At 42.0% G+C, this 24,993-nt stretch overlaps 3 protein-coding genes across 7 annotated transcripts; 2 read left to right on the top strand and 1 right to left on the bottom strand.

Moving 5' to 3' along the window:
* Nucleotides 1-426: 426 nt before the first annotated feature.
* Nucleotides 427-6,292, bottom strand: LOC110980258 (BTB/POZ domain-containing protein 17-like). 3 transcript variants are annotated; one of them, XM_022236779.2, is made up of 4 exons: nucleotides 5,920-6,292; nucleotides 4,913-4,975; nucleotides 2,721-3,368; nucleotides 427-2,491 (listed from the first exon to the last, which is right to left on the bottom strand). In XM_022236779.2, the coding sequence occupies exons 2-4, from the start codon at nucleotides 4,964-4,966 to the stop codon at nucleotides 1,778-1,780; spliced, it is 1,416 nt and encodes a 471-aa protein (XP_022092471.2). In that variant the 5' UTR covers nucleotides 4,967-4,975; nucleotides 5,920-6,292; the 3' UTR covers nucleotides 427-1,777. The 3 variants fall into 3 exon arrangements, with proteins under 3 accessions (XP_022092471.2, XP_022092472.2, XP_022092470.2); XM_022236780.2 differs by having other exon boundaries at nucleotides 4,913-5,012; nucleotides 5,946-6,292; XM_022236778.2 differs by having other exon boundaries at nucleotides 5,946-6,291.
* Nucleotides 6,293-7,545: 1,253 nt separating this feature from the next.
* LOC110980257 (BTB/POZ domain-containing protein 17-like) lies at nucleotides 7,546-13,125 on the top strand. Of its 2 annotated transcripts, none has more exons than XM_022236777.2 (3): nucleotides 7,546-7,671; nucleotides 9,699-9,953; nucleotides 10,626-13,125. In XM_022236777.2, the coding sequence occupies exons 2-3, from the start codon at nucleotides 9,738-9,740 to the stop codon at nucleotides 12,006-12,008; spliced, it is 1,599 nt and encodes a 532-aa protein (XP_022092469.2). In that variant the 5' UTR covers nucleotides 7,546-7,671; nucleotides 9,699-9,737; the 3' UTR covers nucleotides 12,009-13,125. The 2 variants fall into 2 exon arrangements, with proteins under 2 accessions (XP_022092469.2, XP_022092468.2); XM_022236776.2 differs by having other exon boundaries at nucleotides 9,685-9,953.
* A 590-nt stretch (nucleotides 13,126-13,715) lies between these two features.
* Nucleotides 13,716-22,048, top strand: LOC110980256 (uncharacterized). 2 transcript variants are annotated; one of them, XM_022236772.2, is made up of 7 exons: nucleotides 13,716-13,802; nucleotides 14,868-16,150; nucleotides 16,781-16,912; nucleotides 17,731-17,874; nucleotides 18,301-18,538; nucleotides 18,803-18,937; nucleotides 19,807-22,048. In XM_022236772.2, the coding sequence occupies exons 2-7, from the start codon at nucleotides 14,912-14,914 to the stop codon at nucleotides 19,992-19,994; spliced, it is 2,076 nt and encodes a 691-aa protein (XP_022092464.2). In that variant the 5' UTR covers nucleotides 13,716-13,802; nucleotides 14,868-14,911; the 3' UTR covers nucleotides 19,995-22,048. The 2 variants fall into 2 exon arrangements, with proteins under 2 accessions (XP_022092464.2, XP_022092466.2); XM_022236774.2 differs by having other exon boundaries at nucleotides 13,726-13,813.
* The last annotated feature ends 2,945 nt before the right edge of the window (nucleotides 22,049-24,993 follow it).

The following is a 24,993-nucleotide window of genomic DNA, read 5'->3' as shown; positions in this document are numbered from 1 at the left end:
AGTCCACACATCCCTGTTTCCTTCCTCCACGCTCTAACAGAACAGCAGAGAATTTTACTGAGCATGCGGGGCATAAAGGTCATAATTTGGCCTTGCATAGTCCATCTCTGGCTTCTTTGCTGGCTTCAAACTTTGACCGTAAACCATATGTTACATTGTGACCGCATCATTTATAATCAGCAGAAATTAGTACAAATGTGTCAAGTGACAATCTTTGCCAGCTTGCCTACATGTACTCTGTGAAGTGCATCTCCAACGAAAATCAAAATCTTACTGAATAACTATAACCTGGTACGTGTACTTTTACCCGACCCAGTGTTTACTTTATCTCAGATAATTTTGAATTCGATTTCCTCCTAAAAGACTTTACGATAACAAAACTGACACGATGAAGCACACAAACGCAAACACCCAGATATAACACACTTTCTTGAGTTAATTATTTCACAAACTCTTTGACAATTTATTGTTACAAATGACATTAAATAATACAACAAATGACACGGTGCATGTATTTCTCCCTCTTTCAATCTATCAATGTTACATACAAGTTGATCTGTTCTGTACAAAGGTACAACGGTGCTATTAAATGTGTAATTGTTGAAGAACGGCACTGAAGCAAGTTGAACGCTTGATACTGTTCCGAAGGGGTAGTTTTGAGGGCTGTTCAAACAGAATTTATACTAGGACTAACTTTCTGATGTGTAGTTTCCTACAAGTCTCCCAAAAACTTTTTAAGTTAAAGTACAATTTAGCAAAAGCATTCATTTTACCACAAGGGGTCTGGGTTGAAGACTTGTATCATACAACTTGGACTTGACTCAAGTCACTGTTTTTGTGACTGGTGACTGGACTTGGACTAATAAATAATTACATACTGCCAAGTCTGCCTAAAGCAGCACTGAAGTGCACGGGGGATTTGAACAGTAAAGCAATCGTGTACTAATCAAACTATTTAAGTTCACTTGTCCATAACTCATACAACACTTAAGTCGATGCCTTGTCCTGGTGGCTTATTACAGATGGACTTAAGATTATCTGACCCGACGTGTACTTTGACAATGAAACTTGTCATGTCGGCAAAGGTTATGTAGTTTCACAAGCCATAGCCTATCAGTGACTTAGTAGTCAAAGTGGAAGTTACGAAATTCCATTAAAAAATGATGCAAGTTCTAAACACGTTAATTTCTTGAAGAGAGAGAAAAAAAGAATAGTGCAAAACAATGTTATGACACGTGAAAAGTGTCTTAAGTTTTAGTAGAAACTGGAGTTTTACATGCTGACAAGAACAATTCTGTCAGGCTTAAAGACTCATTGATATGCAAACAGAATATCTGTGTTAAGAAGCAAAGATCGTATAGTGCTGCGTAGTGGTGCAAGATGGCGAACTTCACTGTGAATACACGTAAAACGTTGTAATCACATGGGCGCCATTTCAGCAAGCGATATGCCTGCGCAATGCACATTAATGCACAAGCGCAGGCACCACGGCAGGCACGTACACCTGCTGAGCCTGCGCCGAAGCATTACTGTAAACTGCGCAGGCGTATCACTTGCTCAAATGGCGCCCATGGTGATTACATGCATGCCTTTTGGGCAGAGTTATCCATCATGCGCCTTTGGCGCTATACAATCTTTGGCAAGAAGTACTCTGAGATTAATTGTTAGCAAGATAAAGATGAAAAAAAACAAACAGGTAAAGAGTACTTTACTTCAGCTGGGAAACAGGACATAAAACCAATAGTGGTTTTATGTCAATGTCAAGCTAAGGGAAGGATTAACCCACGTACACAACCTCTCGGGAATATACATACTCTGGTTTCTCTTCCCAGACGTAAGGTGCGAACAAATAGATCCCATCAGCTGAGGCGCGCTTTGCACCCTTGTCTACGGTCCCACTGTGGTTGATTATTATGGGATTCGCCGTGTCCTCACGAGACTTAACACACCAGACAATGCGGTATTTCTCACTGACATGCTCCCATCTGGGGATGAAAAGGGCTTGCACGCGCCAATTCCCGCCAGGGCTTTCTTGTCGGCACATGATGCTCACCTCCCAGGCTTCGTTGTCGGCCTGGCGGTACAGGCCCCCTTTCTGTTGCCTCCTCCGCCATGTCTGGGCGCGGCGATCCGAGTAGTTACTGCTGAGATGGTTGACCCGGGCCCGTGTGAAGATGTCCTTCTTGGCCTCCTTGATGCTGGACAGTTTCCCACCAGGGGGAACGAACTTGAGGTAGAAGCGGGGTGGGACAAAGCCACACTCTGACACCTCCGTAAAGTCCACTTCCTCTGAGGCTAGGGCACGGACTCGCAGGGCCTCGGTGACTATCTCGGGGTACTTCTGGGATATCTGTACGCCCAGCCGGGACTTGCCAAACTGCTGAAGCTGCCAGATCGTCATGTTGGAGAAGCGAATCTGAGGCAAGATCTTCTCCAGACTGTCCCACAGGTTATCATCAGTGACCTGCTCCGATCTGATCCAGGTTTCGATCTGAATCACAGAAATGGAAACAAGTCCCAAGAACTTTAACACTTGTGCCGTGTAGATGTAAAGATTTTACAGATCTCTTTTTTAATGAAATGCAAGCATTTGAAAAAAAGGAAGACTGTCAATGTGAAAATAATTCTATGTTTGCTCTGAAACATCATTACTTCCGGTAAACACTGCTCTGCTCATAAAAACACTCAAAACAATCTACATAAAGGCAGAATGTGTGTACCTTTAAAAATAGAGCATACTCATCCTCTATGACAACATCAGAGCTCTCAATGACAGACATTAACTGGTCCAACCGCTGTGCCTGCCAGGCACTGTCAGGAATGTATTGGACGTAGGCCCTCAGAACTTTGAGGCAGCTCTCCCGGAGAAATGTAAGGTTCTTCTCCTCTGCTTCTCTGAGCCACTCCAGGGCTCCGTCGATGTTGTGCTGGCCAACCTCTTTGCTGATGAACTGCTCGCAGATCTCCTGCAGTGCCTGGATCCCGTACACCTGGGCCAGGTTCAGGACCACCTTGACTGTTGCCGAGGTCAGGTCCGCCTTGCCCGAGTACAGGAACCGTAGAAACTGCTGGAAGGCGGCGTCGGAATCCTCAGAGCTGCTGCCTCCGACCACATCCTCGTCGAGGTCCAGCAGGAAGGGCTGGCCCGTTTCTGCCCCGGCGCCACCCAGCCTTGGAGCCTTGGCCATCTTCTCCTCTAACTTTGAGCTCCAGGCCCCCAGGATCAGTCTGTGGGCGCGATACTGCTTTCCATCAAAACACAGCACCACGTCTGACAGTTCGGTCTGGTTCATGAATTTCTCAATATAGTGGCTGAGTGCTCCAAGCTTCCTACAAGTCTTTTTGCTCGGTTCATTGTCCTCATTAACCTGTTCAAACAAGAGACACCAAAATTTATTTCCCACTATAAAAGAAGCAAAATGGAAACTCTACCACTTGCGAACATGTACACAGGCCCTTCCGTACAAAGCATTGACAGTATGCTTTCATCATTCATAAAGGAGAAAATGAGAGACATCTATTGATAGAGACATGCAGAGCCTCAAACTCCAAAATGGAGTCAGAATCGCTTTGTCCAATCTCGCATGGTATAAGAACGCAGCACGTGCAAGATGACATAAGCAACATACACGGAAATCACTGAACCAGCTACATGTACATGTATACTGATTATGTAAAGCTGCCAGGTTGAAGCTCTGCATGCCTATGGCGTCAGCATTCAAAGAGCGAATAGCTTTGCATTGTTGGGTAAAAACACAAGCAAGCTCTGGCTGTGTGAATGGATTTGATGCACGAACACATTCTCCTAGTTTTACGAACCTACATAGTGACACAATATAAATTAGTGTCTGTGTTGCAATATCTCTCGTTCTGCGTGGCAATGCGGGCAAATTCACAATACAGTGCATAACCAAGAAACACAACCAGAAACGCCAGTTTTGCAGTGCCTCTTGGAAGACGGTTGACATATTCCGTTAGCATGGGAAAATTGAATTATTCCCATTGTTTGTTTGTCAGGGAAGAAGATTCGTAAGGATATTTCAAGTTGCAGTTTCGACGTATCCTTTCTTCTTTTTGTAAAGGATACAAGTGCGCCCCCACTGTTGAGAAAAGTTTACTGTCCGACTAATTTTGCATATTAATTTGTAGACCTATTTGCTCCTTGTACAGCTTCCAGACAATTAATCCTAAGTTCTAGTAATTTTTTGGATACTTGATTCATTGACTGTAAGATATCCTGTTATGTTTAAACTCTTTAGCTTCAAAGTTTGATGCTTACAAACTACGTTGCCTGGAAGACTGGTTATGGTTGAACTGTGTTTGGCGTAGTAATATATGCAGGACAACTTTGGTGATGTGGCCAGTTCCTTGTCCTTTTTACCTTCTTGGAACGTCTGTAAGCACACTGTGCTATTTTTTTGTTACTTTAACTTCTGTTTATTCTAATTCTGTGCCAGAAACATGGCTTGGCCATAGCCATCATGCTCCCTGTTTAGAGAATCTACTCAGGGAACCCCAGGTAACTAAAGTCCACAAATGAGTTGATGGTTGTCTGCTAGGTCTAAGTAAATTCCTGTCACATGTAATTCATTTCTGATGCAATGATCATCAGTGAGTGGTCGTCTGCATTAATTTGGGGATGGGATCTCCACAATTCAGCATTGAGCTGTCCCTGTTCCATTAATTTCTATTGTATACAATGTCTCAGTCTATAAAAAATTTCCTTAAGTTGTCTACTGACATATGCTTAAATACACATTACAGCAAAGTGGACATCCTTGACTGTAAACAAGGAAAATGGTTTTGCCATGGCAACTTCTTGGTGGTGCACTGAGTTGTAAACTGCGTCTATTTTTTGGCAAGAGAGAATTCTACACTCGAGAACTCTTTGAACAACTATGGTATGACTCACTTTTGGTGGATCAATGGTGACATCCTGGACCTCCATCTCTGTCTCGGAACTCATTGTGAGTATCTGCAAAGTAACCAATTCCACACTTACAAGTGTTGGCCTGAGTAGAAAAATGGTGACGGGTGCAATTAATTGATATCTGCATGATCAGTCAACCTTACTCTCTGGTCTGTCAGTGACTTTACCTTCCATGTTTAATTCACAGTTGTGGAAGACTGTTCCAAAAAAGGAAAGCAAAGTTAAAGATTTCACACACAAGACATGGGCAGAGGTCTGTAAATGTTTACCCAGCAATTTGCCATTGATAGACGTGTGGCCAGGGATACATTTAGGTAAGTCTCCAGACTACACTCAGTCATGGGACTACATGACTATTTGCTCTGTTGATCCGGTGAGTGTTAACTTAGCAGGCTTCATCTGGCTAATCATCCTGGCTAGCCACGAGCCTAACACTGGATATTTCAGGCTACAGAAAATCTGTCTCAAGAATAAATGTCATGACATGTCATGTTATGCTAACATGAATAGTAGCATGAATAACTCTAGAGTGGTGAACTGTGAAGACAAAATGACATGTATGATGTATCCCGGGAAAATGGGCTGGGGAAATGCCTTTACCAGGGTAGTTCTCCTTCCTTACCCCCAGAACTGTGGGGTCCAATGTCGGACCCGCTTCCACTCGGACCCCCGCAGTTCTGGGGGTACTCTTTCCCTGGATGGACAGTTTAACCAGGAGACAGACCCAATGGATTTAGGCTTATTGTCTAAAGGCCAATTCACAAGTGAATGTGTGATGTGACGTGTGCAAGCAAATTTCACGCAACAAAAGATTCGCAGCAAAATTTTGCTTCAGTCTGTCAGTTGAGTTGATCAACTATTGCGAATTCACATCACAGCATAAAGACTTGATCTAACGTCACAAATTCACGTTTGTGTTCATTTTCCTAGTAAGTATGAAGCAGCCTTAATGCTACCGTACCATTACCAATATTAAAGTTATAGCTTACATTACGTAACACCCAGCACGACTCACCGGAAAGCCACGCACGTGATTCTTCAATTTTCGCTGACGGTTAACTTCTTCCAAACTCTGAAGTACAGGACTTGGCGCACTGTTTCAAGTCAAGTAAGAAGTACCTACGCGGGTTTAGAGAAGCTTACAGACGCACGTCTGTCTCCAACAGTAAAATCATACAGATGACGGAACAGTAACCTGAGTAACATGGAACAAGCAGAGTTATCGCTTTTCCAACAGCATAATTTCGATAGGGGTCCGTACGTCCTGGAAAACCTGTACACATATGTACGTACGCAACACGCTGTCTTCCATCCAGACCCTACGTCTTTTGTCGGGAATTTTTCTGAGCACGCAATTTTGTAAACAGCGCCACCAATAGTTAGACTTATGTATCTAAGTATGGAGAGCCTTGGAAAAATTAGAAAAAAGAAACTGTGGGGAGAGATACACGCGTACGAACTTGGTACATGTACTGTACATGTACATGTAAATTCACAATGAAGAAGGGGTGGCTGAAAGTTAGTGTCCAACCAATCGATAAAACTGTCTATCAAGTGACTTTAGAAGGTATTTGCAAGCCTGAGTCAGGGTAAAATTTGAGTAGGTCAATGCACCGACACCCAGCAGATCACCAGCAGGAACCCTCCAGAAAGGTATTAGCCATACGGGCTTGAGCTAAGTTGATGTTGCTCATTGATGTGGGGCAAAGCTGTCACTAAATATCCAGCGGTCCGTAGACACATTGAAATTAACTTGATTCGTGGATCCGTCAACTCATCAAATTGTTGATTTTTATCGGTCCATCCATCGGACCATCCGCGTGATGACATGATATTGAACTCCCCCTGTCAAAATGGAATTAAAAAGATTTGAATGAGAATTCTAAAAAGAAATTGTAATTTAAAAACAAATTCGGATTAATGTCGTCTTTGTCCTAAAATAAATGAACAGTTTAATTGTAATGCTTTAAAGAAACAATTCTTCTTGGCGTCACTTTTTTCTCAACGTACTTGACCAAGCTCTTCCAGACGAGGGAGAGCATGGTTAGTGTAATAAGACACTGTTCCGTCAGTTCGCATGTCTTAATATTCGAATTTGGAACCCCAAGTTTGATTTTCGAAAACATTTTTGAAAAAAAGGTTGCTCGCTAATTACCAAAGGATATGGAAATCTTCAGTAGCAGAGTATGAATCTAGCAGTTTTGTGCACAAATTAATGCAACAATGAGGTTCATTGCCTCGGACTACGTCACAATTTTGATCATGAATATACAAGCATAAACCAAAAAGGCCCCTAAAAACAGATTGACTAATAGGAAAACAAATATGTAAAATAAGTTCATCGAAACACAAATGTGCAATTTCTAGGTTTTTGTAAAATATTTCTATTACATTTTCCCTTTAAATGTTGAAACATGAAAGCGTACTGGCCTTGGAGTAAATATAAAAGAAATAAAATGAAATAAAGATGAAATATTTTATTTTCGATAGAATATTCGGGGGAAAATGCATGTTCAATTCATCAGAATTAACTGTTTGTGGACAAAAATAGTTTCTGTGATCCGTCTATTTTTAAGCTTTGGCTTTCCATAGCACGTACAACATGACACCGACATCATAAATTGCAACGTACAGTACACTATACTACACGCCATCGGTCGTCGTGCTAGTGTCTGTATATTGCAACCACCGTGCTTTGACTTTTCAGAAGTTTGAGAAGTGTTTTAGTTGTTGAATATACAGTAAGTGGAAACAATTTATCCATTTTTGAAGTATGTCCACGTGTTTTTACATTTTACTGATTCTTGTTTTCCTTGGCCATGTTCAATGATGTTGGCTTTTGTTGTTACCTTTCGCAAGCTAATTTCCATCAGTACGTGTCATGCATGCGTACATGTACATGTACTTACACGTGCCGGTTGATGAGGCAAGGTGACATCATTATTTAAATATGTACCGGTACTTTCCAGTTCTGTGTAGAGGTGCCTCTTCATTCCAAATATTAACTAGCATTGCCTTATACGGTTTACTCACATGTAATGCCGACTATGTGTTTTGTGTTCTAAACTAGAGCCTTCTTGTGCCGCATGCCTCTGAATATAGTTTAGAGTTAGTAAAACTTCATCAAACTCCCGTTATTCCATGGAGGTATCTCCATGGTTATTCTGATTCATAAATCTCAATTTTGTGTATCCGCTAAAAACTTTTGATGAGATTTTATTTTTATCCTATTTTCCAAAATTTTTTCTGACACCCAAAATGAACGCTTTTAGGATATGAAAATAATTTTCTGACATGTTTGTGGAAGGGTAGGTGAGCAGAAGGAATGATGCTTTACAAGAGTTTATTAACTTTGAAGAATTTGACAATGTTTATGTGGGATTTTCTGAGATTTTTTTCAAGTGAGCCATGTCAGGGAACACTCAGCTGAATAAACCTTTTTGACGTTCGCAATGCATTATGGGTGTGGATGACAAATAAGAGATGCATTTTATACACAACCCTATTTGGGAAGTGAACCAGTCAAAAATCAAGTGACAATTTTCCGCTAAATATTCTTCATGTATCTGTTCATCAACTCACTGATGCATGTGTATTGTCAGATTATACAAGAATCTTTCAAATATGTTTTCAAATATTTGTAAGAACAAATCACCATTAATTGCCTTTTTTAAGGGCACCAGTCAATCTACAGGCTGAAAATGAACGTGACTGGTCAAAACGGTATGAATGAGCTGCAACTCGTAATATTTATTGGACAATAATATTTACGAATTAGTCAAAGCATGGTTTGTGACAAAAAAGTGGTGTTGTTGGAAGGAATTCTCCGAATTTTCCTTCCCTGCCAAGCTTTAAACTTCAAAGTTTGTGGATATCTTCGTCCTAAATCAATAATGCAACACTTGGTCAGAAGGGGGTTGCTTGAATTGGAGTATGAAATAAAATGGAAACAGATTAATGTTTTGCAGGTACACTGCTCCCGTAGCAGTATAAAATGCATTGCATGTATTACGAACATCAAAAAGGTTTATTCAAGCCCAATTTCTGGATGCCGACATTTTTGGTTTTGGGATGAAATTTCACCGTCCCTGACATGACATCTGTGGTCAGAATGGGTTGGAAAATGGCTGATTATATGTGATAATCCCAAGTCCAGCCATATTTTCATACTCTGCATTTGCTTAAGCATGGAACTGCAGATGGCATGAATAAGCCATTTGTGAGTTAAATTTGAATAAAATCTGGTACTCTGAGTTATCTGGTTGCACATAAATATTACAATTTGAATTCCCCAGACGAAAAACACTGTTGCGATACCTCGTGATTCAGGGCAAGCTTTCGCCTAGCGACCACCATCTCTGGAATGGACTGGTTCCTTTGTGCCCTTCTTATCCATTGAGAACAGTGTATTGTTGCAAGGCGTCTCTTATGTAACTAAGCAAAAGCTTTCCCTGAATCACGAGGTATAGCAACATTGATTTTAGTCGGGAGAATTCAAGTTGTTCTGTTCACATGAATTAAAAGAACTCAGTGTATGAGATTTGGGTCAAAGTTAACTCGCAAAAGGCTTATTGACCAGTTGTGGAAAAGAATCTTTCTTTATTTGCAAGAAGACTGAAATCTTGGGGGGGTGGGAGTTTGTTTCATTGTTTCCATTGGTTCAAGATGGAGCTAAAGTATTTATGGGTATGTTTGAAACTTTCAATCTTTTCCCAAAAAGTCAAATGATTATAAAGTCAGTTTTCCTTGCAAAGTTATTTGTTCACAGTTCTCAGGAAGACAAGACACGCGTTCTGATGCAGTCATAATGTGTGACGACTATGATGACTATGTTGATGACGACGATGAGTTTCTGTATGAAGCTGGGTCAGATGATGACGAGTATTTCATGAATCGAGATGGAGATCTCATCTTCCCGGGAGACTGCTACGATGCAGGATTGGAACGCTTTCACATATTGGTGGTGCCATCGGCGTCTGGGGATCCCCTGAAAAGTGAAAGCTCTAAAAGAGATGAAGCTAAGGTAGGTTATAGCACAGAGGACAAAAATATTAACAAGAGATGGTACCATTCACCGGCGCTGACATTGACCAAGACAGTAATGTAGGTCTGAGCAAAATGTATGAAACAAATATACATGTTTAGTTTTCAGTTTGAATATTCTTCAGTGCAGTACATCGTAATAAGGGAAAAACTTTGTTCTTTGTAACCGCATTGCCTCTTAATGCCTAATGCCAAACAAAGTAGTTGTGCTTTACGCTATCAATTAATTAAAGTTACTGTAATGATTAAAATTTGTTATTTGTGCATAACTAAAAACTGCTTCTCTAGGCTAATGATTCACAGTAAATATCATAGAGTTGCTGGACGAATACTCAAATAATCAGTCATTTTATGTTACTCAGCCCTACATCAACGTTTACATGATAATAAAAACTAAGGACTTTTATAGGATTGGAAGGAGAAGATGACATCATGACACTAACAAGATGAGGTTTATGACCAAAAAAAGGTGTAGGGATGAGAGTGGTTAGGATAATGATAACAGAACGATTGTTACGACAGTAATGACAACAGCAGTGATTACATGTATTTGGGCTGGGGGAAATGGGAGGGACAGAAGTAATTATGAAGGAGGAGTTTGATTATTATGTGAAAGTTTGCACAGGTTTACTCTGTCTCATTTCTTACACAGAAAGAGCTTCTTGCCAAAAATAAGGGCCTTGTGGCTGATAAACTGTCAAGATTTATGAACGATCCAAAATACAGCGATGTAACACTGCAAGTTGGCCCTCACCATTTCCATGCTCACAAGATCGTCTTGTGCTCCTGGAGCGAGGTGTTCCTCAAGATGTTCACCGACCCCTCTTGGACCAGCCCTCACCGAGGAGAATCCAACGGCCCTGGTCCGGAGTTTCAGGTGCTGGTGGAGCCTGACGATTGTGTGGACGTCTTCTCAGTCTTTCTCAAGTTCATGTACTCAGAGACAGTGGTGCTGAACTTGGAGAGCGTTTTCCCCGTCCTGACACTGGCCGACAAGTACATGGTCCAGGAGCTGCGCGACGCATGCGAGGATTTCCTGCTGGAAAGGGTGGCCAACATCAGTGGTGAGGAGGCAGTCAAGGCCTACAAAGACGCCGAGAGACTTAGTCTTGCAAGGGTACAGGAGCAGTGCCTCAGGATTCTGGAGGCCAACATCAGTTACCTCAGGGAGAGTTGCGTGCAGAGCATGCCTGCGGAACTGTTGCTGAGGCTGGTGGCCAGCCCCGACCTCGTTGTGGAGGATGAAAAAGATGTGTACAACATGGCGTTGCAGTGGATGAATGCAGAGGGGCAGCAGGTGACGCGGAAAGAGCATGCTGAGGAGATCTTCAGCCTCATCCGCTTCCCACACATGCCCTCCGCCAAGCTGAAGGATCTCATGGACACGCCGCTGCCTTCTTTCTTGCAGGCCGACTTCCAGGCCAAGGTGGCCGGCCTGGTGGCCAAAGCCTTTGAGTGGCGAGCCCTGGCAGCAGAAGAAGCCTACACTGTCATGGAGGAGGACTTCATCCAGCCTCGCTTGTACAGGAACCAAGCGTTCTCCTTGCATTGGTCCAGTAGCTTCGTAAGTAAGGTCACGGCCACGCCAGACACCTTCCGCAAGCTGATCCTGTCTGAGGAACACCAAGATGATTACTACCACAATAAGCTTAACTTCCGGGTAGCCAGCCAGGCAGAGAAGAACGTCTACAAGTACGGCAAAGGCGCCTGGGAGGTCAGTGCGGTCCCCACCAAGGATGCTGACTCGGACCTGTGGGGGGTCAGCTACGTCATCCAGACGGGTCAGCACATTGGCAACCAGTATCGCGTGGCGCTGGTAACCCGCCTGACCGAGGAGGAAGACATGGAGGTCAGCCCCGTCATCACAGTGCATCACGGGACCGTCGAGGGGAAATTCATTCTCAAGGTCCCCCCGCCTCTCCTAAATCAGACGGAGAAGCCAACCAAAGTGTGGTCCGTGATTGTGGCCTTGGTAGAGGCCAAGAGTGAACCATCCCTACCGATAAATGCTTGGCTGAAAGAATTGAAAGAATAAGTATGAGCTGGCTTTGATGCCAAATCTTCCCAGATCTTTGCCTGTCTTTTTAGTTTTTGGCCGGATCACCGATAACAGGACATTTACTCATATCCTGGTATTTTCCAAAATAATAAATACCACTCAACAGTGTTACTCTGTCATTCAGTGCATAATTTCTCTGCTTTGAATCAAAAATGTGTTACTAAGGACAGATGCGGAATCAAATTCTTGTTTTGAGGGGCCAACTTGTTTTAGGGAAGGGGTCCCAAAAATTTGGAATTTTTCCATGTAATTTTTTTGCCATTTCTGAGGGGCTTTTTCCATAGGTTTCTTTCTTTTTTTTTTAGGAGGAAAATGAAATAGACCAAAAGAAATAGCCTTTTGTCATCTAAAAGCAAAAAAATGATTTTAGGGGGAAGCATGGATCCTATATATTGCCCCCCCCCGATCTGCCCTTGTGTGTCAGTTTCTTTAAGCTTGGTTGGAAATCAAATATATATTTTCTGTTGCCATGAGGTTATCATTCCCGGTACTCCTGTATTGTAGTCAGTTTATTTACAAATTGCTAGACATATTTGTTTGAGATAATTTTTTCAATGATGCAGAGCAAAGGCATACACACAATCTTGGGCTGCTTAAATGCATACAAAAGACATTGAAATTGACAACCATGGCATCAGTATCTAGACAAATTAGCCATATTTTCAGAATTTTATTTGAAACTCTGAGAATAAAGTAATGGAAAATGTCTACTTAGCATACTAAAGATGCACTCAGAAGTGTTGTAAATGTGAAGCAGAGTCATGTTTTCCCTTTCAACGGATCGAAATCATTTGTTCGTGTTCAAGTCTTCCAACGCTTGTGAGTCTTTGTTCTCGGTCTTGGACTTACTTAAAGTCAAACATTAGCCAATTCAGTTGATCATTAAGGTGAATGATGTGTGTTTGTAATGTAGAAGAAATCAGAGTTGCTCATACTGTATGTTTTTCACCCACCACTTCATGCACTTTTTCCATTGTATTTCTGCAGTACTGAAGTGTTAAGCTTACCAAACTTGTTTTAAAAAATCTGTTCTTGTTTTGAAAGTCAAAACAAATGCAATCTTGAGGAAATAAATTTGCGTTTAAAAACTGAAGCTGATATGGAGTTTTTGTTAGCGCTAATTCAGTTTCATTTATGGCTATTTGCCTTCACCCTCTCTCCAGCCCCGCCCCCCCCCAAAAGTTTTCTGGCCTCTTGAAGTGCTGCAAGTTGTTCCCCTCTGACAAAATGTAATCTTGTATTCCAGACTGTATCTCAGCATGCACATGGTCAGCCCGCCCAAGGGAAGCCATTTCTGTAACAAAACACCCTCTCATGATCTATGTACAGTGTAGCAGAGAGAAGCAAAGGTAACTATGAGGCCCTGAGATGGGAGGGGATTAGGAGAAGCTACGGGGGCAGTGGCGGGTAGAATGCACGTCCATAATTACACTGTTCAAGTACCGACTTTTGTGCGTACTGCATGAATTGGGGAATACATCATCGTTTAAACAACAAAGGGTTTTATTCACAGCCCCCCCCCCCGGTAAAGACAAAAAATGTGAGGTAAAATAGTTAAATCAAGTTCGGGTGAAAAATAAATGCTCACTGTCAACTTACAAGGAAACGTGTACAATACTATAATACGTGATGCAGTTTATTTTGGTGAACCACATATTGCCAATGGAGGGCGCTATACTTCCCACCTGATTGTTTGATTGCTTGTTTGATCGATCGTGGTCGCGTGTTCGGGGACATTCAGCTTTTCCGACGTTCAAATTAACTGTTGAGGTATGGTCGAGGTAAAGGTTAAGCACGATTAAGACTGTATGACTTTGAGGCTTTATGGGGAGTACGGCATTACAGGAGATGTACTGAAAAAGAATTATTTTTCTCTATTTTTCTTGGCTACCTCCCAGCCGGCGCGGCGTCCCACACCATCAACACTGAGTGACGTGCGGGCTAACGCGCAATCATATTTGATCAGCACGGTCGTGCGCTAGCAGTCGATCCTGTAAGAAATCTCTGATTTTTCTTTCCTTTCTAAAAACAGTCTTCAATATCCGACGTAATCAAAACTTTAAAAGGCGATTGGCTGATCTGTAGATCTTGCAGTTAGATGGGCAGATCATGCTAAAAAGTAAGATCATGATCTTAATCATGTTGATCATGTTGATCATGATGATCATCTTGATCATAATGATCATCATCAAGCGATTCAACTGATCACGCCTAATTGTGGACACCTTGGAGGAACATCTTTTTTAGGTGTCTTCAGTGGACTTTCATGAACGATAAATTAATCTCTTTGTGATCTGTTGATCTAATTGCACAGTTTGCTTACCATGTACATGTATTTTGCCATTAGTCATGGCTGTGGAAGATTGTTTTGAAAAGGCCTATTAATAAAAGGGAAGAAAAGTCAGGAATCTCACATATACTTGGGATGCAATCGCATTTTTGCACAATGCGATTGCATTGTCTTGCTGATGGATTGATCATGGTAGCCCTGTGAGTGTGGCTTGGATACTTGCCTTGCTTTATTCAAGGATACAGCAAGGCGAGTATGACCGTGCCAGACTTCATGGTTACGTGAAAAACTGAGATCAAAATCAGTGATACACTTAGCCATTCAGGAAAGAATTCATCATGTCATATTATATTAGTTATTAATTATTACAATTCCTAGACTGTCATGGTGTGTCATTCTTGCATCACCTCAGCTAGATTTTCTTCGATCACTCAGTCTCACCCCTAATAATTTCACTTGGGAAAACTTTGAACTTGAATTGGATTAGGGCTATAGTTACTCCACCTTTAGCTGTACATGTTTTTTTGTACATGTTTTACACACAGATTTTAAAGTTTGAGAATCCTGGAAAGAAGGAAGTAGCTTGCCAATGGCAACAACCAAAGATGAGCCTAGAGGTCAGCAGAATGGCAGAACCATGGGTCAAACGTTGGACCTCTCCTCCACCAATCTGACAGAGTTTGGCATCAGCAAGAAAGAATTGAACACGTGTTCCACCCTGATACTGGACTACAATGCCCTTTCAGTTTTGTCCGAGGATGTCGGGGAAGTCTTGCAGAGCCTCAGTGCTCTCTCCCTGACTGGCAATCAGCTAAAGGAACTTCCCAGTTCCTTTGGAAAGCTTTGGAACCTGAAGGAACTCTCTCTGTCTGAAAACATGCTGACCTCCTTGCCCAAATCTCTCGAGGGCCTCTGTAGCTTAACAGTGCTGAAGCTGGTTGGAAATAAACTGAAAGAGTTGTCTGAAGATTTTGGAACCCTCAAGTCCCTGCGGAGGTTAGAACTAGATGAAAATGAGCTGACAACACTACCAGGATCATTTGGACTCCTTGAGAATTTGGAAATTTTGGAAGCCGCAGATAACTCCCTGGAAGCACTCCCGGCAAACTTCGGAGGCCTAAGACACTTGGAGGTTCTAAACTTGAGTAATAACCGTTTAGCTACTTTGCCTAGATCATTCGGGTCACTACCTTCACTCCGGAGGGTAGATCTGTCCAGTAATAAATTAGAAGAACTGATGGACTATTTTGATTCATGCCACTGCCTTGAAAAGCTCTTTCTGACAGGGAACAGATTGAGCACCCTTCCTGATTGGATCGGGAAACTTCCAAAACTCCAGGAGATCAGCCTCAGGGATAATCAGCTAGCGGCCAAGCCTCTGCCCGAAGCCTTTGGTGAAAGCAGCAGTGAAGGCCTGATGTACTTGGACATGTCCGGGAACTTTGTCATGGAGCTCCCGTCCACTCTCGGCCTGCTGACCCATCTAGACTTCCTCCACCTCGGCAGCGTGATCGGGGAGCTGGAACGACGCAACTTCCAGAACGGGAACTGGATTGAGAGGCTCCCGGATAACTTTGGCAATCTGACCCTCTTGCGGGAGCTCAGGGCTGAAGAGAACCAACTGAGCTGCCTGCCGGAGAATTTCGGGGATCTGGTCTCCTTAGAGTTCCTTGACCTGGGCCAGAACTTGCTGAGGAGACTTCCAGACTCCTTCAGCAAGTTGAAGAATTTGCGGGTCTGCTTGTTATCCAAGAACAACATTGAGTTGCTACCAGACAATTTTGGCCACTTGGACGGACTGTTGGACCTTCGACTGGATTGTAATAGAGTATGGCAATCAAACAAGTTTTCTTAAAGAAAACGTTACGTAATCAATTAAAAACTGTCCCGCATTGAAAACAGTTTCTAATTTTCCACGTGGGAAAATCCTCATTTTGTGTAATTTTTTGTGGACTGCATTGCCAGCCATCACGCTTTATTGAGTCATTGAATCTGTTCCTTATATACTGTAACTTTTGACACCAAAACTGTCAAAACGAACATGCAGTGAAATCATCAGATCCCAGGCAAACAGTTCAGAGGCTTCTGGAAGCTTGTCTGCCTGATACCACGATACAATAGGTTTTCTTCCACTGCAAGAAATGAATCAGCTCTCTGAACTTGCATCCAGTGCCCATGTGTAGTGGTATACATGTTATGGGTTTGTGCACATTCAAATGACAATTGGTAGTGCATCTTCTGTGTGTTTGTGTGTGTGGGTGCAAAGTAGTGTGCACAAGCACCAGGTCCTGCTCATATTGGCTCTTGGGAGTTACCCACAAAGTATCATATGCTACTCCTGTGCAGAGATCATTAATTTCTTACATGAGTTCAAGTCATTAATTTTAAGTTTTTGGGGGGTTTGAAGTTACTGAGTTTTGCAGTGAACATTTTGGGCTTGTTTTTTCCTTGCACCCAGCTGACCAAGTTACCTGACTCCTTCACCAGACTCACCAACCTGGAGACCCTGGACCTATTTGACAACCACCTAATTGAGTTGCCCGAGGTGTTGAAGTACTTGCACAAGTTGCAGCGTTTGGACCTTGACGAAGTAGGTAGTGATGGCTTTCAGTTGAACCCCTAGGGAATAAGACTCCTAGGGGTTTATAAAACCTTGGCTTTGGTTTCAGTTCCAGCTTCGCCAATCATAGCTTGAGAAAAACGCCAAATTGGAAAGATAAAGACGGTTTTCTGGAAAAGACTTGAGGAAGTCCTGCACTGTCTATGCTTCTGCATGTACACTAACTGGTTCGCCTAATGTCGTTGCAACAATTCCATTCTTTCCTCAAATGTTTGATGTCACTGACAGGCTCTTGGCTTGGCACTTGTCCTCAGTCATAAAGTCCTCAAATGCCTTGTCTGAGTCCCCTATTGCCGAGTGCGAGTCTGAATCCACAGTCAAGTTGTTGGAGTATTTGAATTTGATTTACTCTGTGTTGCAAAGGTTGGGTTTTATTTCCAGGCTCAAGTCACCAACTCGGCACCTCAAAAATTTGGAGGGAGGCACAGCTAGATTTTCTTTGTGACTTCAAGATTTGTGGTTTATTAAGCTACTCAACAGCTTCATATCAACAGATAAAACTACAAGATTAAAAAAAATTTTTCAATAAGATTTTTTGTTTTGCTGGGTAGTTTCCAAAAGTTTTCAGTGTTTCAGTAAAAAGAGTAAATTTCATTTCAAACGGGGTCCTTGCTGGTTGCAAGTGTTGGCTCAGTCCGACGTGCTAAAAACTGACTTGAGTCCAAGTCCAAGTCAGATATCAGCAATTGCAGATTGAGTAATAGATCAGTGTTACCATTCATATGGGGCATGTGGTTTTCTTCTGAAGTTCAGTCGTGGATTCTTACCAGGATTATTTTACTTCACAGAATGATTTTGACATGCCTGCCCTAGCCGTGCCCAATTACACCAAACCCAACCGGTATCCGTCGGCGGGGAAGTCGGTCACCAGCAAAAACTGGCGGACAAAGATACGACCAGATGAGCTCGTTGGTTCACATCTGGCCACAGAGGCAGGTTTTGAACAGGCTGTAGACCTGCAAAGTTGATCAGGATTGGCCAAACTATTAAAGCCAGTGAATTGTAGGGCTTGTGTCCTTGAGCAGGATACATAGCTGCAATTACTTATCTCCACCCAAGGGTGGTAGTCAAGGGCGTAGAGCTGGTCAGTAATAGATATATTGACAGTGACTTAGGGCTCTTCTGTAAAATCTTCTGATTTTCCTAGAATGTACTCAAATCGCACCAGACTTTCCCTCAAAGGTGTGGAAGAGATGTACACCAAGTATATTCAAACATGCCATATAATTGATTACAGCCATAATTGAATTGGCACATGCTAAGTTATTGTGTTTTTTTAACACACGTTCATGTTTCTGACTGAAATATCAGTTCTGAAAAGAAATCTCATTCACACCAAAATGACTTTTGCACCCCAGGCTGAGGAGTCAGAGGGAGGCGACAGTACCAGTGAACAGTCCAGGCACATTAACTGGACCAGCGTCCTGGCCCAAGCTGTGCAAAAGGGACCGTCCATGTGGCAGTCACACGAGGGCGCTAGCACCAGGGAGTCCAGTGGCAGGTCATCGCCCTCAGATGAGTGCAGCTTGCGGCGGTCCTACGGTGCCAGGTGCACGTTCTCCTACAGTGACGAAGATAATTTGTCCAACCTTAACGGCAAGTATCGCACAGTAACAGGTTTACAAAAGTCGTTGGAAGCTTTTTGGTGTAGATGGGCAGAAGATGACTCCATAATGTGAATCAGTATGAACATAAATTGATTCATCATTCAGTGAAATTTTTGCCAAGCTCCGAGTCCAGAATTTTTTCAAGAAATAACTTCCCTTGTTCTTAGTACACTTAGCTGTCCAGTCAATGCTAATGAAAAAAGACGATAATTCTTTTCTTTTAAAAATGTCTACCGACCTGCAATCACTGTAGACGATGACGAAGACCTGTTGGCGAACAGCCCGGATGATCGCCAAAGTGACAGCACCCACGCTCACCCATCGCAAGAGGTAACAGAGGCCCCCGAAGAGAACTGGGACGATGAACTCGAGCACATCTCCTGTTACGGTAAGTGCTCTCATGGAATCTTGACGGGCTCGACAACAGCGGTGCTCTCTTTTATTATTATCAATTTCTTTTGAAGAATGGGAAGTGCTGAAGGGGTAAGGCGGGGGCATGTGTGTAGCCATGGTGTTGATTGCGCATTGCAAAATAAAATACCATCCTGTTAATAGGCTCAGGTACAGAATTGGCCAATGAAGACACTAGTAATACATGCACAGTAATAGTCTTTTGGGAATACTTCTGCACCCCTTTTTATTTTTATTACCTCTATGAACCATTTTCACCAACCCAATTTTCCAGTCTTTTTTCTCTGTCCCGATTTTGCATTACTACACCATTTGGCTGTCCATACTTTTCTTTTAAAATCCCCATCCTGTTGCAATTCCCCAGGGGCTGGTCCCCCTTTCGCATTTCCTGGAGGGGTACTCCTTTCCAGTGCGGTACTCAAGAGTTTGCTGGGCTCCTTCACCAGGCTGTAATTTCATCATTAGCAGTCAGTTGCAACTTGCAAGTCAAGTCACGTCAGTAGTGGACATAAAACACGAGAAAATGGATTAAAGGGGAAAAATCATGTAATCCTTGACCTATCTTTGAAACTGGTTTGCCCGTGGATTGAAACGCATCTTTGGCTCGGGGTCTACACAGCCCAACTTCAGCTCCAAGTCTCATGTGAACCCTAACAAGGGTGTTTCTTTCTTGGTTCCCCGTTACTTGCACACTGAGGTTGTGAGTTGCATTGTGATTAATTGCATCGCACCGGTGTTCTAGCTCAAAATGTTTCTCCTTACAGCTAACCTGACAGAAAATCCCACATCCCATGATTCTCTTGCCTGGAGGAAAATTCTGAATGGTCTTTATTTCACTTATGTCAGGTTACGACAGAGTTTACAAACATCCAGTGAATGATCTCCACGAGCCCATGGGTCTGGAGCCCAACTTTGCATTCACCCCATCCGATGAACACGTCATGAATCTTCCTTGTCCCTGCATCAATTTTGACACCGAGGAGGGGCAGTTTGATGACGCTGATGATAAGCCGGAGAAAACAATCAAAAATTAGTGTCCTGATCCAAATCAATTACAAATTAATTGAGAGGTGTTTGCATGTTGGCATCATCCATTATTTTTAGCACCATGCAAAATTGCCAACAATTGCACCCTGAGATATTTGGCTTACAATAAGTGGAACCAATCCATCTATGCAGTTACTTGAGGGAGCGTGTACTCATTGCGGAAGACCTGGAAAGTCATTGTTCCAAACCAACCTTAGCATTAGTGTTTCAAAAACTGAGCCCCGTCCCCCAGACTTGCTGTCATTGTGGCTGAAGCTGTACACAGTAACATCCTCTCGATGTATGTGTGAAATTTAACTCACAACCCCCATGACATAAAGTTGTTCAAAGTTTAGAGTTGTTCAAAGTTTTAAGACTCTGATTATTATGAAAACGAAAGTTGGATCCAATTATTTTATTTTTACAAATTGGATAGTTTTAATGCTTGCAGTGTCCTGAAATGAAAGTTGGAGTACCATCAAAGTCGGTGAAATAGAATGTCTTTACAGGTTAATTCCCGAAGTCAAGTTGTCATAAAAATCACAGATTTTATAAAACAATGTAAGTTTATTATTTCTGGTTGGTTCTCATCTAAGTAAGTCACCACATCAGTGGCGTAGCTCGGATTTTACTAGTGGTGGGGCATAAAGGCGGCACCAGCATCTTATGGGCGGCACCAGTTTTCAGTGGTGTGCTTTTTCAGGGCAAGTTTTTGTTAGCCTTGTTCAATATCCATTCATTCGGTTTTTTTTTAGTGGGGCGCACCTGAGGGGCACGGGAATTTGTGGGGGGGGGGATGTGCCTCCCCAGGCCCCCCTGTGGTTACCCAACAGCACCACATCAGCAAAAGGATTGTATTTATTCTTGAGCGGTAGATGGCAATTTGAGGTAACTTCATTCAGCGGCCTGACTTTAATAGAGCTGAATATGGTCTTTTGTCAGTTCATTCTCTGTTGGCATTATTTTGTTTGAACTTTTGGCCATCTGTTAAAACGTGAAGAAATCTAGGAATCAATATCTGGCATACTGCACCAGCTATTGCCAGAGTGTCCGGTTCACATAGATGAGGACTGACCTAATCACAAAACTTGTATTGGGAAACTGTTTTCCTTTTAATAGGACTGCCAACAATCTCAACCATTTGAAGGAGAATATATCATTTGGCAATGACAATTTTATTTGAATGAAGCTGCATGTGTACGGTTGAGCACTTACACTAAACATCCCAGACCCTTGAAAAACCGACTGGGATTGTTCTGGAGGGGATTTTTTGCATTAGTAGGATAACAGGAAATGGCAACCTATCCACTGTCACTATCGCCCGATGCTTGATGCCTCAAAGAATGTGGCAGTGATCTCCTGAGTGGGCATTGGAAGAATTGAATCAATGGAAGGTTCCTCGCCTAAATGATGAAAGTGCGAGAATGATGAAGCGTTTGTAGCTTGCATTTTAACGGCATTTTCTGTTTGATTTCAATTTCCAGTGTTTTTCCTCCTCGAAGATAAGAATAAGTACTTGAGTTGTATTGACAGTTTTAAAAATTGAAGTGAGGCAAGGCTTTTACTTACGTCATGCTGCCGCCCTAGTGAGCATTTCACGTTTTCAGTATCACTATTTTAAAATATTTACCTGTATTTTTATATCATTGTCAGTAAAACTCAGGATTTTTCTAAACAATAAGCACTATTTTTGTCAACATTTTGCTTTGGGTTTTATGTCAAATGTTGGAAATCCTTTTCATTATAAATTTGATTTTTGCAATAGAATGATTATAATTAATTCAAATGATATGTCTTGTTATATTTAATGTCTTGTAAACTAACTGTTTTACCTGAGTTCAATCATGACAAGGTATAAACCAACTTTGAAACTTATCCCTTCAGAAAACTTGCAGAAGTGGGATAGTCGAAGTCGTCAATTCTTCAGTGCTTCCAAATCGGCATTTCACTTCTGTTTCGATTATTTTTGCAACTGTTTCCGGCAGGATTTGTTCTGATGAAATTTTTATGTAATATTTGACTACCGACATATTAATAAAAGCGTTACTACATGAAGTCTTAATTTGATAGTATGTTATAGCCCACGATTCTCTTGTTTTAAAATCCTCATATAACTGCTTTTGTTTCCAAACCTAGTGCATGTCTAACACAAGACATCCAAACGTGCGACTGGTCTATTTCTTCCGCCATGCTGTAGCATGAAAGCAATTTTTTGCAAAGGTTCTTTTATCAATATTCTAATCCCATTTTGAATTCACAAAAGGATTATTGGTTGATTTTTAAAAACTTTTTCAAAAGTTACGTTCATTCCCACTTTTTCTCCCCGCCATTAACAGTACTTTTTAATATTCGCTGAGAGTTCTTGACAACTTTAAGATACAATTTCCTGTCCTAAATCTTCCTGCGTGATTACACCTCAGGCTGGAAGCTCATAGACATAAAACAGGGCATCTAGATATAACTTGTCAAAAGGTTACATTTTGGTGAAACTGAGGATTCTAAGTATCCTAATTATAGGCCAACTTGTAAGAGGTGGTGTGGGCAGGAAACTCCGGTTTTAACTTGACGATTTATGGGCCCAAGCCGTTTTATTTTTAAGAAATTCTACTGAAATTAATATTTTCTTCGAAGTTGAGCTAAAAGTTCGGCATCCACCTGTTTCTTTATATATGAAATATGCATTATTTGAGGTTGAAGTGAACCAACCCCCAATCATCAGCTTGCTGAAAGAAGTACATACACCGCTGGCGCACGGCTGTCATTTGAAGAAGAACCTGCCATCATAAATTGACATCGATGCCCTGGTCGTACACGTCGCTACCGAAGCCCTGCTGAAGTATTTTGAATTCAGTGTTGGGGGTAAGTACATTGTCCGTTATAATTCGCACTATGTAGAAAGCGGATTTTCTCGAACCAAAAGAACGGTTCACAAGGCTTTAAAGAGGAGCTTTTGAAAATATGTATAATATCAGAATTTCGGAGTACTAACTCAACTGATTTCAGTCTGTTCATAAACTCACGGGTTCGCTGCTTTCATAAACGTCAATCGGTCCGTTAAAACCAATGTTGAAGACCATCGTTGGGTTGCATTGGCCTCGACCTGGATTCGGTGTGTACACCAACTCCTTGAATCGGCCTGAAGGAGACATGGTAGGCCTACTTTTATAAGGTTAGTAAAGATGTTGGGTGGGCTTCTATGACTCGTGCTCTCAGGCAGGGGAAAACAAACTGGTAAACACAAGCTGTTTTCAGAGAATAGGAGAGGAGTGAATATACTTGTAGGCCTACATAGTGTGGTAACGTACAGTTTCAGTGTTGTAGGATTTGTTATGCTAATTTGGGGAAAACGAGCTTTGGGGGAAACATAATCTTAAGTTGAAATTGTCAGGGAAGAGAAATTAAAAGAAAAACTCGGAAAATGTTTAAAAAAAATAAAAAATAAAAAAAAGAATGTGAAGCTTGGGAAACACTGAACATTGGGAATACTGTTTGAAAATTTTCAACAAAACTAGTCAAATAAAAACGAGAGCCTGCGTTACTGCAGCTGTTCGGGTACACGCTTAACATTGGATGTGGACTAACTTACGGCACGGCGACGTACAAGCGTCTTTGTCTTCTCTCATCTTGGCCCGCTCTGTGTCATGGACGCAAAGAACAGCATAACCGTTCAGGCGACTCGGGCTCTGCATGGAGGATGGCCAAGCTGCTGTCTGACGAAGGCTGCCGGCGTGTCTCGACAGGTTGTTTGAAGTTCGCCTGAAGCTTGAGGTTGCAGCTATAGTGTCTATCAAAATTACAGATGGGATTATCCCAACTGTGCAACCATAGCGAAGAGATAATAGGGTGTCTCACAACATGTGTCAACGTTAATTCGGTCATGTCCGTAACTCGTCCAGCAGAATCTGGTTTTTGTTTGTGCTGTGGATGGAATGCCAACTAACATAATTTGGATTGATTCTGTTGGGTGTGAATTGCAAAATCTTTGAGTACGTTGAGAAATTGGCTGTTGGATTTTGCCGACTGTCGGCTGAACAGTTGGGGCGTAACTGTACGTGCAACAGTCTTTTCAATCTGGGCGTGCTCCACTATATCGGAGGCTTTTGAGAAGTCCGTCAGGACTACTGTTCCCACATTGTGCTTTTCCTCCCAAAAGGCACAAGATTAACCAGGTAATGAGTAGTTGATAAACCATTAACATTACTAATTATCCAGTCATATCCCGGATTTCAGTAAAACCCCAACTCCCTATAGGGTGTATGTAAAATTATATTGAAATCGGACGATTTGGGACAGCTAGGATTAAGGACCAAGCCTGCAATTTAGCAAAAATAGTGAAACCAGTCGTCTAGATCATTTACCCCCTAATCCGAGATGTCGATGCGCAGGTCGTAATTACCAGTCTTGTTTTGCATTGGTAACAAATTTAATCCGCCATGCCATTTTCGAGGATCGGAGTGTTGCAGATTTCTGATGAAAGTGAACATAAAAGGTTTTGTTGTTGTTGTTGTTGTTTTGTTTGTTGGGGTGTTGGGGTGTTTGTTTGTTTGTTTGTTTGTTTGTTTGTTTGTTTGTTTGTTTGTTTGTTTGTTTGTTTGTTTGTTTGTTTGTTGGGGTGTTTGTTTGTTTGTTTGTTTGTTTGTTTGTTTGTTTGTTTGTTTTTACCTTTTCAATCTCCAGTTCAATCCATTTTCTCCGTCTGAGCCATTTCTGATGGCTGTGGCAATCAAGTCTGTTCAGTTCTTGAATAAGTTTTTTGATACATGTGTGTTGTCAACCAGGGCTTATCGCTGTGGTGGGTAATCATCTTTTTAACAGGAAAATTCAAAGGCAACACCAAGCGTATTATAGAAAACATTTGCCTTTTGTTATGGCATACTACAACCCAAACATTCTTGCCAGTCCTGATGATGAATCCATACTCGAAAACACGTATCCTTAAATCCACCAGGGGAGCCAAAAACTTGGTCTTAGGAGTACATGTATTTTTGATCTTATGGTGTGGATTAG

This window comes from Acanthaster planci, linkage group LG07 (genome assembly GCF_054643075.1).
Source record: "Acanthaster planci isolate LZ-2023a linkage group LG07, COTS_SCS, whole genome shotgun sequence".
NCBI classification, from domain to species: domain Eukaryota; kingdom Metazoa; phylum Echinodermata; class Asteroidea; order Valvatida; family Acanthasteridae; genus Acanthaster; species Acanthaster planci.
This window is presented reverse-complemented; position numbering and strand designations above follow the sequence as displayed.